The 19,069-nt window shown below is 52.3% G+C and overlaps 1 protein-coding gene across 2 annotated transcripts in view; it reads right to left on the minus strand.

The window, feature by feature from the left end:
• Window positions 1–19,069, minus strand: part of PRKAR1B (protein kinase cAMP-dependent type I regulatory subunit beta) — a 176,999-nt gene that overhangs the window by 145,031 nt on the left and 12,899 nt on the right. Inside the window, exons 1-2 of one of the 2 annotated variants that reach the window (XM_010366624.2) lie at window positions 17,181–17,322; window positions 16,116–16,314 (exon numbers count right to left, since the gene is read on the minus strand). In XM_010366624.2, the coding sequence (XP_010364926.1) occupies window positions 16,116–16,292 (177 nt within the window). In that variant the 5' untranslated portion in view covers window positions 16,293–16,314; window positions 17,181–17,322. Of the gene's footprint in view, window positions 1–16,115; window positions 16,315–17,180; window positions 17,323–19,069 lie in introns of those variants that run through there. The other variant, XM_030932418.1, reaches the window with a different exon arrangement.

Here is a 19,069-nt window from a genome sequence, read left to right on the forward strand (position 1 = left end):
ACATTGTTTGTCCTCTTGAGCTGACGGACATGTGGGGTTTTCACATCGTGGCTCCTGTATGCAGTGCTGCTCCGAACGCTCATGTAGAGGTATGTGTTTGAAGACCTGTTCTCAATTCTTCAGGGTGTGTACCTAGGAGCAGCACTGCCAGGTACTGCGTCATCCGCATGTTTAACTTTCCCAGGAAATGCCAAGCTTCCTTCCACTGTGGCTGCACCAACTCACATTCCCAATAGCAGTGCACGAGGGTTCCCCATCCCCCACACCCGCACAATACTCATGTTTCATTTTTGGTTTTGTTTTTAATATGGACGACACGCGTTGGGTTTGGGATGTACTGCCTTTGAGACAACAGTGAGACCCAGACTTGGCCAGATGTAGTGGCTCACGCCTGTAATCCCAGCACTTTGGGAGGCCGAGGCGGGCGGATCATGAGGTCAGGAGATCGAGACCGTCCTGGCTAACACAGTGAAACCCCGTCTCTACTAAAATTACAAAAAAAATTAGCCAGGCACGGTGGCGGGCGCCTGTAGTCCCAGCTACTTGGGAGGCTGAGGCAGGAGAATGGCGTGAACCCGGGAGGCGGAGCTTGCAGCGAGTGGAGATCGCACCACTGCACTCCAGCCTGGGAGACAGAGCGAGGCTCCATCTCAAAAAACAAAACAAAACAAAACAAACAAACAAACAAACAAAAACCAGTGAGATCCAGACTCGGGAATGGCCCACAGAGAACTGGAGTTCAGACCTGGAACCGAGACACAAGCTCCAGGGTTTAGACCCTGGACCAAGACACGAGGTCTTGTCTGGACGCTCAGCTCCAACAGATCCCACAAAGCCATTCCCAAAGAGACTAGCCCGGAGCCAGAGTAGCTCACCAAGGAGAGAGGGACCAGCGGCCTCCTTCCCCTAATGCCCAGGCCCCAGGCGATGTGCCTGGCAAACTCCTACATATACTTCAAAGCCTGTTTCAATGCCACCCCCACAGGAAGCCTTTGGGTCCCCTTCCCCCACCCACCTCCAGTGCCTTCTGCTCAGACCTCTGTGGGAGCTCACATCACATGGCCCCAAGATGACGTGTTGCACGAGTTCATTACCCACCCCCATCTCAGAGACACAGTGCCAGGTGCACTCAAGAACCAGGCAAAGGGCCAGGCGTGGTGGCTCACACCTATAATCCCAGCACTTTGGGAGGCCAAGGCAGGAGGATCACCTGACGTCAGGAGTTCAAGACCAGCCTGGCCAACATGGTGAAACCCCATCTCTATTAAAAATATAAAAATTAGCTGGGTGTGGTGGCAGGCACCTGTAATCCCAGCTACTTGGGAGGCCAAGGCAGGAGAATCACTTAAACCCAGGAGGCGGAAGTCGTGGTGAGCCAAGATTGTGCCACTGCACTCCAGCCTGGGGGACTGAGCGAGACTCCGTCTTCAAAAAAAAAAAAAAAGAACCAGGCAAAAAAATTGAGAAATGAATGAGCGATTGAACAAAAACGTAGTCAGGACCGAAGTCAGAGCCCCATGTCCTCAAGCCATATAAACCGTCACGACCACAGACTCAGCTACTCACAGTCGCTCGGTGATTGGCAGGTGCAGGGACAGTCTTGGGGCTGAAGAGATGGGGTCAGAGGTGGCCAGCAATAAAGGAAGGATGATCTCTGCCAAGCTCAGTCCAGAATGTGTCCCAGAATCGAGTAACCCAGCCCTGGGGATTGTCCTGGTCCTGTCCCGTCCCACACAGGGGGATGAAGTGCAGACGTCCAGCCCAGAAAAGAAAGTATCTGGGTGGGGCCTGCGGTGGGGGTGGAATCTGAGAGCCCTGTGCCGGTCAGGAAGGGGTCAGTGATGCCGCCTTCCCAAGCCTACACGTGGGAAGCACCATCTGAATTACGATGACCTTGTGTTCCATGATGGAGACCAGCGTGGAGGCAGAAACAGTTTCAAGTGAGATGGGCGAGGTCACAAGACAGAGCCCATCGCAGTCAGCAGGCTACAGAAATTGTGACCAATGAAGCGCCTTAGCCAGTCACTAGTGGTGTCAAAAGGGCTTTTTGTTTGTTTGTTTTTGTTTTTGAGGCGGAGTCTCGCTCTGTCGCCCAGGCTGGAGTGCGGTGGTGCCATCTGGGCTCACCGCAAGCTCCGCCTCCCAGGTTCACGCCATTCTCCTGCCTCAGCCTCCCGAGTAGCTGGAACTACAGGCAACTGTCACCACGCCCAACTAATTTTTGTATTTTTAGTAGAGACGGGGTTTCACCGTGTTAGCCACGATGGTCTCAATCTCCTGACCTCGTGATCCGCCCGTCTCGGCCTCCCAAAGTGCTGGGATTACAGGCGTGAGCCACCGTGCCCGGCCTTTTTTTTTTTTTCTTCAGACAGGGTATTTCTCTGTTACCCAGGCTGGAGTATAGTGGCGTGATCATAGCTCACTGCAGCCCTGACCACCCAGGCTCAAGCAATCTCCTCATCTCAGCCTCCTGACTATCTGGGACCACAGGTGTACCACCACCATGCCTGGCTACAATTTTTGTTTTATTATTTGTAGAAATATTGTATTGCTATGTTGCCCAGGCTGCTCTCAAGCGATCCTCCTGTCTCGACCTCCCAAAGTGCTGGGATGACAGGTGTGAGCCACCACACCCAGCCCCAATGGAACTTTTTTTTTTTAAGATGGAGTTTCACTCTTGTCGCCCAGGCTAGAGTACAATGGCACGATCTTGGCTCACTGCAACCTCCGCCTCCCGGATTCAAGCGATTCTCCTGCCTCAGCCTCCTGAGAAGCTGGGATTATAGACACCAGCCACCACGCCTGGCTAATTTTTGTATTTTTAGTAGAGATGGGGTTTCACCATGTTGGCAAGGCTGGTCTCGAACTCCTGACCTCAGGTGACCCACCTGCCTCCGCCTCCCAAAGTGCTGGGATGACAGGGGTGAGCCACCGTGCCCAGCCTCAGTGGGACTTAGCTTTTGAGATCCGTGCCTGAAAGTACTTCACTTCATAGAGGAGAGACTGGCCCAGGGCCTCATGGCTCTGGCAAGGACCCTGGGCTCTCCCTTCGCAGGAACCAGAAGCTGCTTTACTTCAAGGAACGAGGTTGGGGTCCCATTCTCCTGGCTGGAAGAGTTCTGCCTGTCCTGGCACGACGGGACTTCCCATCTTTGGCAGCTGAGGAGTCAGACTAGGCAGGATACATGTCGTTTCAAACACACAGGCTGCTTCAGGAGGCCTTGGGAGAAAGGGGGACGGTGAGCAGAGACCCTCCCCGGGGCCACGCAGGGGTGACCTCTCACGGGCTCTGCCTGTGCACATGCCAGGCCGTTCTTCCCCTTCCCCTTCCCCTCTTGGGATTCCGGGAAGGCCTCTCATTTTGCAGCCCCCACTTCCTGTCTTCTGTTTTCATACTGATGCATAGTCTGAGCTGCAGGACGGTCGAGGTCGTGGGGCCGGGACAGGCTTTTCCAGGCCAAAGACATCTTTGTAACGACACTGTGGGAACAGGGTTTCCAGAAAGCTCCGTGGCCAGAATGTGCCCCAGAATGGAGTAGCCCGGCCCTGGGGATTGTCCTGGTCCTGTCCCGTCCCACATAGGGGGATGAAGTACAGACATTCAGCCCAGAAAAGAAAATATTTGGGCGGGGTCTGGGGTGGGGATGGAATCTAAAGAGATTTTTTTGGACCCAAGTTTATCCTCCTGAGAGAAGCCTACACGCAGGGCTTACTGGCAATGGAATTCCTCGTTCCTGCCTGCGGCCCGGTTCTCGCTCCCACAGGGACACAGCCTGCCCCCTCCCACTGAAAGGGATTTCTGAGAGGCGGCTGGTCCACCCTGGCTGATGCCTTCGACATTTCTGAGAGGCAGCTGGTCCACCCCGCCTGATGCCTTCCACGGAGGGTGTCTAGGCTTCCATGGGGCTGTCCGCTGCATGCCAGGCAGGCATGAGTGGTGTTTCTGGACCACCTCCCCCGGGCAGTTCTATGAGCAGCACGAAGACAGCCTCTCTGCACTCTGGGAAACCCTAAGTCTCAAGGGCCAGTTGTATTTGAGGACCAGGGGTCTCCAGGAGAGGGGTCAGATGGTACTAACCCCAGGCCAGGGCCCATAAGCCCACCTAGCAGGGGCAAATCATCCCCAGCCATGAGGTGGGGAAACCGAGGCCCAGAGAGGATAAAGGATTTGTTCAGGGGAACCCAACCATTCAGTGGCAAGGTTGGAAGAGAAACACAAGGTCTTCATTTACTGAGCACCTACTGTGTACTAGGCCTCACACAGAGAGTACAGCAAGCAAAGGGAAAGGGAGAGGAGAGGGGAGGGGAGGGGAGGAATTAGAAATTAACAGGCCGGGCCTGGTGCGGTGGCTCATGCCTGTAACCCCAGCACTTTGGGAGGCCAAGGCAGGCGGATCACTTGAGGTCAGGAGTTCGAGACCAGCCTGGGCCACATAGGGAGACTTCATCTCTATAAAAAATTAAGAAAATTAGGCTGGGCGCGGTGGCTCACGCCTGTAATCCCAGCACTTTGGGAGGCCGAGGTGGGCGGATCACAAGGTCAGGAGATCAAGACCATCCTGGCGAACACGGTGAAACCCCGTCTCTATTAAAAATACAAAAAAATTAGCCGGGCGTGGTGGTGGGTGCCTGCAGTCCCAGCTTCTAGGGAGGCTGAGGCAGGAGAATGGTGTGAACCCGGGAGGTGGAGCTTGCAGTGAGCCGAGATCACACCACTGCACTCCAGGCTGGGTGACACAGCAAGACTTCATCTCAAAAAAAAAAAAAATTAAGAAAATTAAAAATTAATAAAATAAAATAAAAATAGAAGATGAAGATGCAAGTCCTAGTGAGGCAGAGTGTACACAGAAGGGTGTGAGCACAGGCGAGAGCCCTGCTCACCTTCAGAAGCAGACGGCACGTCCGTACGTGTGCACATGTGCACATCTAGGTAAGTATGTGTGTGAGTGTGTGTGTATCGAGGTCAGTACATGTATCTGTGTGTATCCAGGTAAGTACATGTGTGTGTGTATCTAGGTAACTACATGTGTGTGTATCTAGGTAGGTACGTGTGTGTGTGTGTGTATCTAAGTACATGTGAGTGTGCGTGTATCTAGGTAAGTACGTGTGTGGGTGTGTGTATAAGATAACTACATGTGTGTATCTAGGTAGGTACGTGTGTGGGTGTGTGCACATCTAAGTGTGTGTTAGTGTGTGTGTATCTAGGTAAGTACATGTGTGAGCATGCACACATGTGTGAATGTGTACATATCTATGTATTTGTGTGTACGTGTGTGTGTACATATTCAGGTAAGTACATATGTGTGAGCGTGTGCACATCCAGATAGGTATGTGTGAGTGTGTGCACATCTAGGTAAGTACATGTAAGTGTGTGCACATATGTGTGAACGTGTACATACCTAGGTCAGTATGTGTGTGTGAGCATGTACACATCTAGTTAAGTACGTGTGTGAGCGTGTACACATGCATGCAAACACACCCCTTACATCCACCACTCTCGGGGTAAGCTGAGTATGTCCAGGTGTGTGCACAGCTATGCATCTGGGTAAGTGCATGTGTTTTAATGCATGTGCACGCACGACTCCACGTACCCTTCCCCTCAGTGGCGAGAGTACATCCTTGCCTGTCTGTGCCTGTGTGTGCATCTGGGCGAGCATGTGTACATGTCACTCATACACACGTGCACACTCACTCCCTCACTCACCATGGCAGCTGTCCCCCCCACCCCACCTCTCCCCACACAGCAGCAGCAGCTGGGATTCAGCCTCTCCCTGAATCAGCTGCCACTCCAGCCTGCCACACACACGGGCACCAGCCTTATAGTGTGAAGGCGGAGAAGCCTGAGTTCCTAGGATGGAGGACAAGAAAGAAGCAGAAGGCGGGGGATCCACCATCAGAGCAAATGAGGATTCAAAAGGCTGATTTGTCATCAGAAACCATAAAGAACAATGGGAAGACACCTTTAAACTGCTGAAATAAAATCACTCTCCACTCAGAATCCTATATCTGCAAACACGTCCTTGTCCTTCAGGAATGAAGACAAACCAGAGAGATTCTCAGATGAAGGAAACCAAGAATCCGTCACCAACAATCCTGCTCTAAGAGGAATGCTAAAGCAAATTCTTCAGGCTGGTGGGGGAAATGATCCCAGAGGGAAAGAAAAACAATTCAGGAACCACAGAAGAGCGATAGAAATGGTAAATACCCAGGTACATCTTCTAGACTATTTGCCCCTCTTAAATTACTTAAAGTATGTGAAAGTGTTAAAAGTAAAAATTGGCAGGGCACAGTGGCTAACGTCTGTAATCCCAGCACTTTGGGAGGCTGAGGTGGGCAGATCCCAAGGTCAGGAGATTGAGACCATCCTGGCTAACACAGTCAAACTCCATCTCTACTAAAAAACAAAAAATTAGCCAGGCGTGGTGGCAGGCACCTGTAGTCCCAGCTACTTGGGAGACTGAAGCAGAAGGATGGCGTGAATCTGGGAGGTGGAGCTTGCAGTGAGTGGAGATTGTGCCACTGCACTCCAACCTGGGCGACAGAGCAAGACTTTGTCTCAAAAAAAAAAAAAAAAAGACGCATCATAATATATACTATGCTATATATACTATATATATGTACTACATACATAGTAATAAAGTGTTTTCTTTTTTTAAAGTGAATAATCTAAACACACCAACTAAAAGACAGAAACTGTCAAATCGCATAAAATATGAAAACCAAGTATATGCTATCTATAAGACACACACTTCACTGATACAGCTAAAATAAGAGGATAGAAAAAGATTAATCACACAAATCCTAATAATGTGGCTGTATTAATATCAGATAAAGCAGACTTCAGAACAATGAAAATTACCAGGAACAAAGAGAAACACTGAATAATGATAAGAGGGTTTATTCACCATGAAAACATAGCAAACCCAAATGTATATGCAACTAATAACAGAGCTCCAAAACACATAAAGCAAAAACTGACAGAATTAAAGAAGAAACAGACAAATCATATTTGGAAGTTTCAATGGTGTTCTTTGGTAGTAGGTATAGCAAGGGGCCAAAAAAAATCAGCAAGAATGGGCCAGGTGCGGTGGCTCATGCCTGTAATCCCAGCACTTTGGGAGGCCAAGGCAGGCGGACCACAAGGTCAGGAGATCGAGACCATCCTAGCTAACACAGTGAAACCACCCTGTCTCTACTAAAAATACCATGGCCGGGCGCGGTGGCTCAAGCCTGTAATCCCAGCACTTTGGGAGGCCGAGACGGGCGGATCACGAGGTCAGGAGATCGAGACCATCCTGGCTAACCCAGTGAAACCCCGTCTCTACTAAAAAATACAAAAAATTAGCTGGGCAAGGTGGCGGGCGCCTGTAGTCCCAGCTACTGGGGAGGCTGAGGCAGGAGAATGGCGTAAACCCGGGAGGCGGATCTTGCAGTGAGCTGAGATCCGGCCACTGCACTCCAGCCTGGGCGACAGAGCGAGACTCCGTCTCAAAAAAAAAAAAAAAAAAAAAAAAACCAAAAAAATTAGCAAGGCGTGGTGGCGGTCGCCTGTAGTCCCAGCTACTCGGGAGGCTGAGGCAGGAGAATGGCGTGAACCCGGGAGGCAGAGCTTGGGAGTGAGCCGAGATCGCTGCCACTGCACTCCAGCCTAGGCGACAGAGCGAGACTCTGCTTCAAAAAAAAAAAAAAAAAAAAAAAAGGCAAGAATGCAAAAGACTCTAACCTGAACAACCCCTCAAACAGCTAGACCTCACCAATATTTCCAGAACACACCACCCAACAGTTCCAGAACACACCACCCAATATTTCCAGAACACACTACTCAACATTTCCAGAACACACCACCCAACAGTTCCAGAACACACCACCCAACAGTTCCAGAACACACCACCCAACATTTCCAGAACACACCACCCAACATTTCCAGAGCACACCACCCAATATTTCCAGAACACACCACCCAATATTTCCAGAACACACCACCCAGTATTTCCAGAACACACTACCCAACAGTTCCAGAACACACCACCCAACAGTTCCAGAACACGCCACCCAACATTTCCAGAGCACACCACACAACATTTCCAGAACACACCACCCAATATTTCCAGAACACGCCACCCAACAGTTCCAGAACACACCACCCAACATTTCCAAAACACGCCACCCAACAGTTCCAGAACACACCACCCAACATTTCCAAAACACGCCACCCAACAGTTCCAGAACACACCACCCAACATTTCTGGAACACATCACCCAACATTTCCAGAACATGCCACCCAACAGTTCCAGAACACACCACCCAACAGTTCCAGAACACGCCACCCAACAGTTCCAGAACACACCACCCAACAGCAGCACACATTGTTTTCAAGGGCACATGTGACCTTCACCAAGATAAAGCATATGATCAGCCATAAACCACGCCCTAACCAAATAAAGATTCAAAATCACCCAAGGTATGTTCCCTGACCACAATGAAATTAAACCAGAAATAAACAAAAGAGAGATATCAAAAAAAAATCTCCCAAATATTTGGAAATTAGACAACAAATTTCTAAATAAGATGAACCAAAGAGGAAATCTCAAGGGAAAACAGAAAATATTTTGGGCTAAATAGAATATACAGCATATCAAGATCTGTGAAATATAGCTAGAACAGTGCTTTAGAGAAAAATCTGTAGCATTATATATTTCTATCAGACAAAAAACCTTAATCATCTAAAATTTCACCTTAAGAAATTTTAACAAGAACAGATAAAACCCAAAGACTGGGCCGGGCACAGTGGCTCAAGCCTGTAATCCTAGCACTTTGGGAGGCCGAGACGGGCGCATCACGAGGTCAGGAGATCGAGACCATCCTGGCTAACACTGTGAAACCCCGTCTCTACTAAAAAATACAAAAAACTAGCCGGGCGAGGTGGCGGGCGCCTGTAGTCCCAGCTACTCGGGAGGCTGAGGCAGGAGAATGGTGTAAACCCAGGAGGCGGAGCTTGCAGTGAGCTGAGATCCGGCCACTGCACTCCAGCCTGGGCGACAGAGCGAGACTCCGTCTCAAAAAAAAAAAAAAAAAAAAAAACCCAAAGACTGCAGAAGAAATGAAATAATAAAAATAAGAGAAGAAACCAATAAAATCTAAACAAAAATAGAGAAAATCAACGAAATTAAAATCTAACTCTTTGAAAACATCAGTAAAATTGATAAACTTCTAGTCAGACTGATCAAGCAAAAAAGAAAAGCCAGAAATTACCATCTCAGGAATGAAATAATACAAACACTACAGACATTAAAAGGATGAGGTAATATTACTCTATATTCATAAATTTAACAACTTAAGTGAAACGGAACAATTCCTTGAAATATACAAACTGTGCCCGGGGGCGGGGGGGGGTGGCTCACGCCTGTAATCCCAGCACTTTGGGAGGCCAAGGTGGGTAGATCACTTGAGGTCAAGAGTTCGAGACCAGCCTGGGCAACATGGGGAAATCCCATCCCTACCAAAAATACAAAAATTAGCCAGGCATGATGCCTGCAATCCCAGCTACTCGGGAGGCTGAGGCAGGAGAATCACTTGAACCCAGGAGGCGCAGGTTACAGTGAGCTAAGATCACGCCACCGCACTCCAGCCTGGTCAACAAAGCAAGACTCTGACTCAGAATAAATAAAAAAATAAACAAGCCTCACGCTTGAAGAAAATATTTTGTAAATTAAGTATCTTGACAGTTTATAAAAAAATTCTGAAACTCAGTAGTAAGAAAACAGACAACCTAATGAGAAACACGGACAAAATACGTGAACAGACACCAAAGACGATATTTGAGTGGAAAATAAGTGTATGAAAACATCCTCAACGACTTTAGTCATCAGGAAATGTAAAATAAAACCACTTTAGGGCCGGGCGCGGTGGCTCATGCCTGTAATTCCAGCACTTTGGGAGGCCCAGGCGGGTGGAGCAGCTGAGGTCAGGAGTTCAAGACCACCCTGGCCAACATGGTGAAACCCCATCTCTACTAAAAATACAAAAATTAGCCGGGCATGGTGGCACATGCCTATAATCCCAGCTACTCGGGAGCCTGAGGCAGGAAAATCGCTTGAAAATCACCTGAACCCAGGAGGCAGAGGCTGCAGCAAACCGAGATCATGCTATTATTGCCCTCCAGCCTGGGTGACAGAGCAAGACTCCGTCAAAAAAAAAAAAAAAGAAAACCACTTTAGGTGCCACCATATACCTATTAGAATGGCTAAACGTTTTTTAAAACTGACAGTATCAAAGGCTGCCGATACTGAGGAACAAGAATCATGGCTGCTTGGAACACAAGATAGGACGGACATCCTGGAAAACAGTTTGGCAGTTTCTTATAAACATACACTTACCCTATGACCCAGGAATCTCACTACTAAATATTTACTCAAGGGAAATAAAAACCTACTTCCACATTAAAAACCTGTAAGACGAATATTTATAGCAGCTTTATTTGTAGTCGGTAAAAACTGGAAAGGATCCAAGTGTTCCTAGACAGGGCACAGGACAGACAAGCTGCAATCCATCTATGCAACAGGACACTGCCAGCAATAAAAATGCAGGACCTGTTCATGCAGAAAAACACAGATGAGGCGGGCACTGTGGCTCACGTCTCTAATCCCAACACATTGGGAGGCCAAGGCGGGTGGATAACCTGAGGTCAGGAGTTCGAGACCAGCCTGACCAACATGGTGAAAACCCGTCTCTACTGAAAATAGAAAATTAGCCAGGTGTGGTGGCACGTGCCTGTAATCCCAGCTACTCAGGAGGCTGAGGCAGGAGAATTGCTTGAACCCAGGAGGCGGAGGTTGCACTAAGCTGAGATCGTGCCACTGCTCTCCAGCCTGGGCAATAAGAGTAAAACTCCATCAAAAAAAAAAAATTGGAAGGAAAGGAAGGAAAGGGAAGGAAGGAAGGAAAGGAAGGAAACGAAGGAAAGGAAGGAAAGGAAGGAAAGGAAGGAAAGGAAGGAAGGAGAAGGAAGGAAGGAAGGAAGGAAGGAAGGAAGGAAGGAAGGAAGGAAGGAAGGAAGGAAAGAAGGAAGGAAGGAAGGAAGGAAGAAGGGAAGGGAAGGGAGGGAAGGGAGGGAAGGAAGGGAAGAAAGAGAAAGAAAAACAAATGAGCCAGGCATGGTGGTTCACATCTATAATCCCAGCACTTTGGGAAGCTGAGCAGGGAGGATCGCTTGAGCTCAGGAGTTCAAGACCAGCCTGGGCAACATAGAGAAACCCTATCTCTACAAAAAACACAAAAATTAGCCAGGCATGGTGGCGGGCACCTGTAGTCCCAGCTACTCGGGAGGCTGAGGTGGGAGGATGGCTTGAGCCTGAGAGGTGGAGGTTGCAGTGAGCTGAAATCATGCCACTGTACTCCAGCCTGGACAACAGAGCCAGACCCTGTCTCAAAAAAGAAGATTGGGCCGGGCGCGGTGGCTCAAGCCTGTAATCCCAGCACTTTGGGAGGCCGAGACGGGCGGATCACGAGGTCAGGAGATCGAGACCATCCTGGCTAACACGGTGAAACCCCGTCTCTACTAAAAAATACAAAAAACTAGCTGGGCGAGGTGAGGTGGCAGGCGCCTGTAGTCCCAGCTACTCGGGAGGCTGAGGCAGGAGAATGGCGTAAACCCGGGAGGCGGAGCTTGCAGTGAGCTGAGATCCGGCCACTGCACTCCAGCCTGGGCGACAGAGCGAGACTCCGTCTCAAAAAAAAAAAAAAGATTGACGGCGTTATTTTGGATAATCTTCAGAACGATCACATCTTGTTCGGGAAACTCCCACACTGTGTTTTGCCATCAAATAAGAATTTTTTTTTTTTTTTTTTTTGAGATGGGGTCTTGCTCTGTCACCCAGGCTAGAGTGCAGTGGCACAATATGGGCTCACTGAAACCTCCACCTCCTGGGTTCAAGTGATTCTCCTGCCTCAGCCTCCCAAGTAGCTGGGACTACAGGCGCACGCCGCCACACCCGGCAATTTTTTTTTTTTTTTTTTAAGTAGAGACGGGGTTTCACTGTGTTAGCCAGAATGACCTCGATCTCCTGCCCTCCTGATCTGTCCACCTTGGCCTCCCAAAGTGCTGGGATTACAGGCATGAGTCATTGCACCCAGCCCAAATAAGGAATATTTTGTCTGCTTAACTCTCCACCATAGAAAAACTCACTCATGAAGGCCAGAGCAACAGAGGCCCAGCCCGGACGGCACTCCGGGCGCTGGGTCATCCCTGCCGGCCTGTGTGACTTTATCCCGGGTGCTTTATGAAAGCCTCACAAACATGCACCCTGCTTGGGATACAAGTGGAGAAAAACCCTCCATCAGAGGCCTCTGCCCGCCACTCAGCCCTGGCTGGCCTCGTGGGAGTGGCCCAGACCTTGCCCCCTCTCCACCAGGATGCTGCCCTACCCAGAGGCACACTTCCTGGTTCTATTGCAAACATTCCACAGCACCTCACTGGTACAGAAAACACAGCAGAAAATGAGTCTCCACGGAATTTTAGGGCCCTGTTAGGTGGTTTATATTTGGGGATCTCAGCTCCCTTTGAGAATCCATCGCAAGCTGAGGGGCATTCTTCCCAGTTAAACGCACCCACACGTAGAACATGCACGCGATTTCAAAGACTTCACTAAAGCTCCCCAAAGGTCCTATCAGCTACTGCAGAACACAGAAACAAAAATCACCTGTAATTGTGCCCTGAGACACCACTCGTACCAACATTTTGGTGGACGCCCCTCAGACTTTTTTCTTTGCATATAACACATTATCATTGGCATCACTTTCAACAAAAATGGAATTGTACCACAGATCCTATCTTGCAACCTGCTATTTTCACTCAGCAATGGCTTGCTGTTGGAGAAAGGCCTGAGAAAAACTGCCCTGCCCACGCCCAAGAAGGCCGCTGGGATCGGAGCATCGTGTCCCCAAAAATAGACGCTCTGGAGTCCTAACCTCAGGACCTCAGAAGTTGACTTTATTTGGAGACTGGGTCTTGACGGAGGTGATGAAGTTACAAGAGGTCATTGGGGTGGCCTTGGTCCAGGATGACTGGTGTCCCTATGTAAAGGGGAGATTTGGACACAGACACTGACAGGGGGCAGAAAGCCACGTGAAGATAAAGGCAGGGACCCGTGATGCGTCTGCCAGCCTGGACCACTCAAGATCGCCAGCATCACCTGGAGCGGGGGAGACCCAGAACCTTCTCCCACACAGACCCAGAAGGAGCTATCCCGCCACACTTTCATTTCAGACTTCCAGCCTGGACCACCCAAGATCGCCAGCACCACCTAGAGTGGGGGAGACACAGAACCTTCTCCCGCACGGACCCAGAAGGAGCCATCCCGCCACACCTTGATCTCAGACTGCAGCCTCCAGAACTGTGGGAGGAGATGTTTCTGTTGTTTAAGATGCCCGGTGTGTGGTACAGTCATCCCCTGGTATCCATGGGAGATGGTTCTAGAATCTCTAAGGATACTAGAACCCATGGATGCTGAAGTCCCTGATATAAAATGGTGTTGTATTTGCATGTAATCTACACACATCCTCCTATATACTTTTTTTAAAAATTTATTTATTTTTGAGACAGAGTTTCGCTCTGTTGCCTAGACTGCAATGCAGTGTCCCAATCAGCTCACTGCAGCCTTCACCTCCCCGGTCAAATGATTCTTCTGCCTCAGCCTCCCAAGTAGCTGGGATTATAGGCATGCACCACCACACTCGGCTAATGTTTGTATTTTCAGTAGAGATGGGGTTTCACCATGTTGGCCAGGCTGGTCTCCAACTCCTGGCCTCAAGTGATCCACCCTCCTAGGCCTCCCAAAGTGTGGAGATTACAGGCATGAGCCACTGTGCCCACCGGCCCCAATTTTTTCTCTCTTTCTTTCTTTCCTTTTTTTTTTTTTTTTTTTTTGAGACAGAGTCTCGCTCTGTCACCCAGGCTGGAGTGCAGTGGCACGATCTCGGCTCACTGTAACCTCCACCTCCCAGGTTCAAGCAATCGTCCTGCCTCAGCCTCCTGAGTAGCTGGGGTTACAGGCCTGCGCCACCACGCCCAGCTAGTTTTTGTATTTTTAGTAGAGACAGGGTTTCACCACGTTGGTCAGACTGGTCTCAAACTCCTGACCTCAAGTGATCCACCTGCCTCAACCTCCCAAAGTGCTGGGATTACAGGCATGAGCCACCGCACCCGCCGGCCCCAATATTTAATACTAAAAAAAAAAGGAAAGAACTAAATTGTCCATTCTCATGGGGGAAATTGTCCAACTCATGGGGGAAAGGTTGAGAAACCTTACTATATCTTTTCCACAGAACATTATGCAGTCACTTAAAGTGAGGTCTTTAAAGAAAATATAAAAAATGAAAAAGACGAAATATAAATTGCATCTATAATGTGACTGCAACTAAGACTTATGTACGTATGTATCCATGTATGTATGTATGCGTGTGTGCGTATGCATGTGTGTGTGTATGTATTTCTGAGACAGGGTTTCGCTCTGTTGCCCAGGCTGGAGTGCAGTGATGTGATCATGGTTCACCACAGCCTCAAACTCCTGGGCTCAAGTGATCCTCCCATCTCAGCCTCCGGGTAGCTGGGACCACAGGCAGACGCCACCACACCCAGCAAACTTTTTAAATATTTTTGAGAGACAAGGTCGCATTCCTGACCTCAAGCGATATTACCACCTCAACCTCCCAAATGCTGGGATTACAGGTATAAACCACCATATCTGGCCTACAACTACATTTTTATAAAAACAACATTTGAGGGGGAATTCGGTAGAGAGGACTACAGAACATTTTTATTTCTTCTTTCCACTTCCAAACTTTTCAAATTTTCCTAAATAGGCATGCATTACTTTGAAATGTTTTTTCATGGATTGCTTCCAGGGGAAGAGCTACATTCACTCCTTTGGGTTAGGACTATGTGATCACAAGAGGCCCCTGTCAAAAGCATAAACACCGCTGGATGGGGACCTGCTGGTTCACAGACGCTCAAAGGCAGACCTTGGCCTGCACTGGGCTTCCCAAGTTCCCATTTGGTCCCCAGGAGAGATGGGCACAGGGGACAGTTAAGTTGTGATAAAAGGACCAAGAACCCTTAGGTGATACACAGAGAGCCTGGGGTGGGGCCCAGAACAAGGATCGGAGGAGCCCACGGGGAAAGGAGGGAATGCAGTGGGGGGAGGGGGGGTGTCACAGGGACTCCTGTCCCAGCCGCCACTTCCCAGTCACACACTTCTACGAAAAGAACCCTGATGCAGGAGGCCAGGAAGGGGATGAGACGCATCATTCCTGAAGAGAAGAGCAGGCCTGGGCTTCCCCCCGACCACACGGGTGGAAGGGCACTTTCCTCTCTCACTGCTTCAAGATTAACGTGGAATCCGATCTCTTAGCCATGGCAGCTATTTTCTTTCTCCTTTTTTTTCGGAGAGTCTTGCTCTGTCGCCCAGGGTAGAGTGCATGGTGCAATTTCGGCTCACTGCAGCCTCCACCTCCCGGTTCAAGCGATTCTCCTGCCTGAACCACCCCAGTAGCTGGGATTACAGGCGTGCACCACCACACCCTAATTTTTGTATCGTTTTAAGTAGAGACGGGGCTTCGTCATATTGGCCTGGCTGACCTGGTCTGAACTCCTGGCCACAAGTGATCTGCCTGCCTTGGCCTCCCAAAGTGCTGGGATGGCAGGCGTGAGCCACCCCGTGGGAGCTATTTGCTTTTATCCCAAGTGCTGACAGCATCTTGTAACTAGGCCTGGCCCTCCTCTCGGTTCCTCAAGCTGAAATTGTCTGTGAGCCTCACAAGCAACGGAAATACCTGGACCTAAAACCCTGAACCTCCTTCCACGAGAGCTCTGAAGACCTGGAACCCCCTGGAAGCAGAAGGGAGAATTCCTGGCTCTGAGGACCCCGGCTCGGGGCATGAATCTCAGGAGACCAAACAAGGGAAGGTGGACCCCAGGTCGGCCTGTCCCCGCGCTTCTGGAAGGACCTGCAGGATGGCACAGTCTCTGGGGCACAGGATGGAGGGAAGGTTTCCCCCGCTGCCGCCTCTGCCCTAGGACACCTGCGAAGGGAAGCAGCGGGCGGTGGGGGCCACTCACCTTCTCCAGCTTCTCGAAGTGCTCCCGGAGGAACTTCATGGGGCGCTCCGGCTTGGAGATGCAGAGGTGCACGATGCAGTCTTTGAGGACCTGCTGGATCCCGTGCAGTTGCACGTACAGCTCACAGCCCTTCAGGCTCTCATCCTCCTCCGATGGGCTGACGGGCGGGGAGGCCATGGCGAGGGCGGCTGCTTCCTTCCTGTCCAGAAAACACAGAGATCCCCAGGCCTGAGAGCTGCCCAGGGCTGCGCGCCGGATAAACGCAGGCGGCGGCGTGAACCAGGCTTCTCCCAGGAGCGTGGAAGAAAGTCACTGATTCTGCATTTGTCAGAGATCCTTCATTCTGTGGGGCCAGGTGAGGTGTTAAACGTGATGACCCCCAGAGCCTTCCCTCCCAACAGACCCCGGCAGGGGCGGAGGGGGCTCAGACAGGGGTGCGCGGCTGAGAAACCCCTTCTGCAGTTCTGAGGATTCTGGGGAGGGAGGAGTGGGGGGCCCGGCACCCTGAGGGTCCAGCCTGGGGGTTCCAGGGCCTCGCCCTCCTCCATCCCCCCTTTTTGGAGGAGCACTCGTGTGAAATGTGAATGCTGGGGGACCCCTGCGCGCGGCCTCAGGGCAGGGAGAGATGAGGGTGAGGCTGTGGATGGGCTGGGCGGGCCTCTGCACAGGAAAAGACAGAAACGCAGGTAAACAAGTGAAGCCGGCGGTGGTGGGGGGGTGGGGTGCGGGAGAACAAATGCGGCGGCCATGCAGCGAAGTCACCATGGCCAGGCCAGGCCCGCACCGCACCGCAGAGCGCAGGACCCCAGCCCCCTGCCAAGCCGCCCCCAGACTGCCCAGACCGCCGGGAAGGCGCTCATCCAGAGACCCCGCGTCCCTCGCCCCAGCCCCGGCCTCTGCGCCGGCGAGGACCCTCCAGGGACCCCTGACCCGGCGCCCCAGGCCCGGCCCCGCCCCGCGCACCCCACTCCCGGTTGGTGGCCAAACCCTCCCAAATGTCCGCATTCCCGGGGGGCCTCCCAGGCCCAGGGGTCCCGGCGCAGACCCCAGCCCAGCCCCACGTACCTGGATGCGCGGCGCCAGAGGCCAGGAGGCGGCTGCGCGGGGACGCGGGACGCGGGGACGGCGGGCGAGCGAGCGAGCGAGCGGGTCCCCGCACTGCAGCGGCGCCGCCCTCCACGCCCGCCCCCGCGCCGCGCGCAGCTGCTGCACCCCCAACGCCGCCCGCGCGGGCCTGCAGCCGGTCTCCCCCCGACCGCCTCCCCGCGGGCCCCCCAACCCCGGCCCACCCAGGCCCTCCCCGTCCCCGCCCCATCCCCCACCGGCGCAGGTTCAGGCGCAGCGCGGCCAGGACCCCCGCTCTCGCCGCCCCCTGCCCCCTACACTCAGACCCTGAGTTTCCCACCCTGGCTGGTGCAGGCCGTGGAGCCGCCTGTGATGGCCCAGGCTCCCCCTCCCCCCCCATTCACGACCACCGCAGCTGCCTGAGCTGCTCACACCGGGGTCACATCCCTGCGTCCCGTACCCAGCAAGCGTGCCGTTCCCTGGGGTCTCGCTCTGCCTTAGGGGCCAGAAGGGAGTGGCCAGGTGGGCCCAGCCCTGCTTCCCCAGGTGACTCCCACCAGTTAGGCGCATCAGCTTCACCCCGACGCCCAGTGGGAAATCGGGACCTTCCTAAATTCTTTCCCACCTTTCCTGGGGGTCCAGAGATCACGGAGGCCTAGGAGGAGCCTCTTGGTGAGGGTCCTAACCCACAAGCCCAGCCCTGCAGGGAAGGGAAACATCATCCTGCTACCGCACACCATTGCCCCATCCTGCCAGGGTGGGGGCAGAAACTCCATCTCCCCTCCCGAGAGGCTCCAAATGCCAGGAGAGGGGCAGGCAGTTCAGGCTATGAAGATGACACCTGCGTCCCTGTGCACACCCACCTGTCCAGCCCCTGGGGTCCTCCACTCACCTCCCTGGCTTCCCTGTTGCCTGCTCACCTGTCTCCCACTCTCCTGCCCCATCTTCACCCATCTCCCACTCACCTGTACACACTCACCGTCTCCCACTCACCCATCTCATGCTCACCTATACCACACTCACCTGTACACACACCGTCTCTACTCAGCCCTCCCATGCTCACCTGGTCCACACTCACCTGACCAGCCTCCCTGTTCTATGCTCACCAGTTCACACTCACTCGTCCCATGCTCACCTGTTCCCCCACTCACCTGCCTGCACAGGCGCTACGCAGGTCACCAGCCCTGCCCAGCACGCTCCCCAGCAGGGCTGACATTGCCTCAGCCTCTTCCTGCCAGGGTGAACGTAAAACCAAGCAGGCTACCCTCGGGAGTCAAACACAAAGCTCCTTGGTCCTCAGCCCTCACCCTCAGTGCCCACTGGCCCCAGACCCGTCTCAGGCAGACCTGCCTTTGTCCTGAGACTTTCTCAGGGAGCCAGCCCAGTCTCTGAATCTGAACTCCATCCCACAACCCACTCAGAACTCTGGCTCTCCCAGCCCTGGCCTGCCTGGAGCTGCTGCTGACCAGCAGTACCATCACGCGCTCCCCACAGCCCCTCCGCTCCCTCCTCCTCCTCCTCCAATTACTCCTGCTCCTCCAGGGTGGACTGGTGAGAAGGACAGCAAAAAAGGCCCAGGTGTCACCTGACCGAGGCAGTGTCTCGCTTTGGGGGTAGATGCTCCAGGGCTGGCTGCTTCTCTCCCGGGCTCTCCTGGGGTTCTCTGGAGACTCCCTGTAAAAACTTCCCCCACACCGTGCCTCTAGAGGAGAGTAGAGACCCCTCTCTGGCTGATCTCACAGGACAGCCCTCTGATCCCGAGGCACACACACAAGGCCTTCTTCTGCTGCGATTCCTCCTCAGGCAGGCTCCTTGGCCTGCGTCCTTTTGAGACAAGGATCGCCCAGGTTTGGGGGCTGGCAGCATGCACCTGGCCCACCAGACATGCG

The sequence above is a fragment of the Rhinopithecus roxellana genome, chromosome 6 (assembly GCF_007565055.1).
Source record: "Rhinopithecus roxellana isolate Shanxi Qingling chromosome 6, ASM756505v1, whole genome shotgun sequence".
In the NCBI taxonomy this organism is placed as follows: Eukaryota; Metazoa; Chordata; class Mammalia; order Primates; family Cercopithecidae; genus Rhinopithecus; species Rhinopithecus roxellana.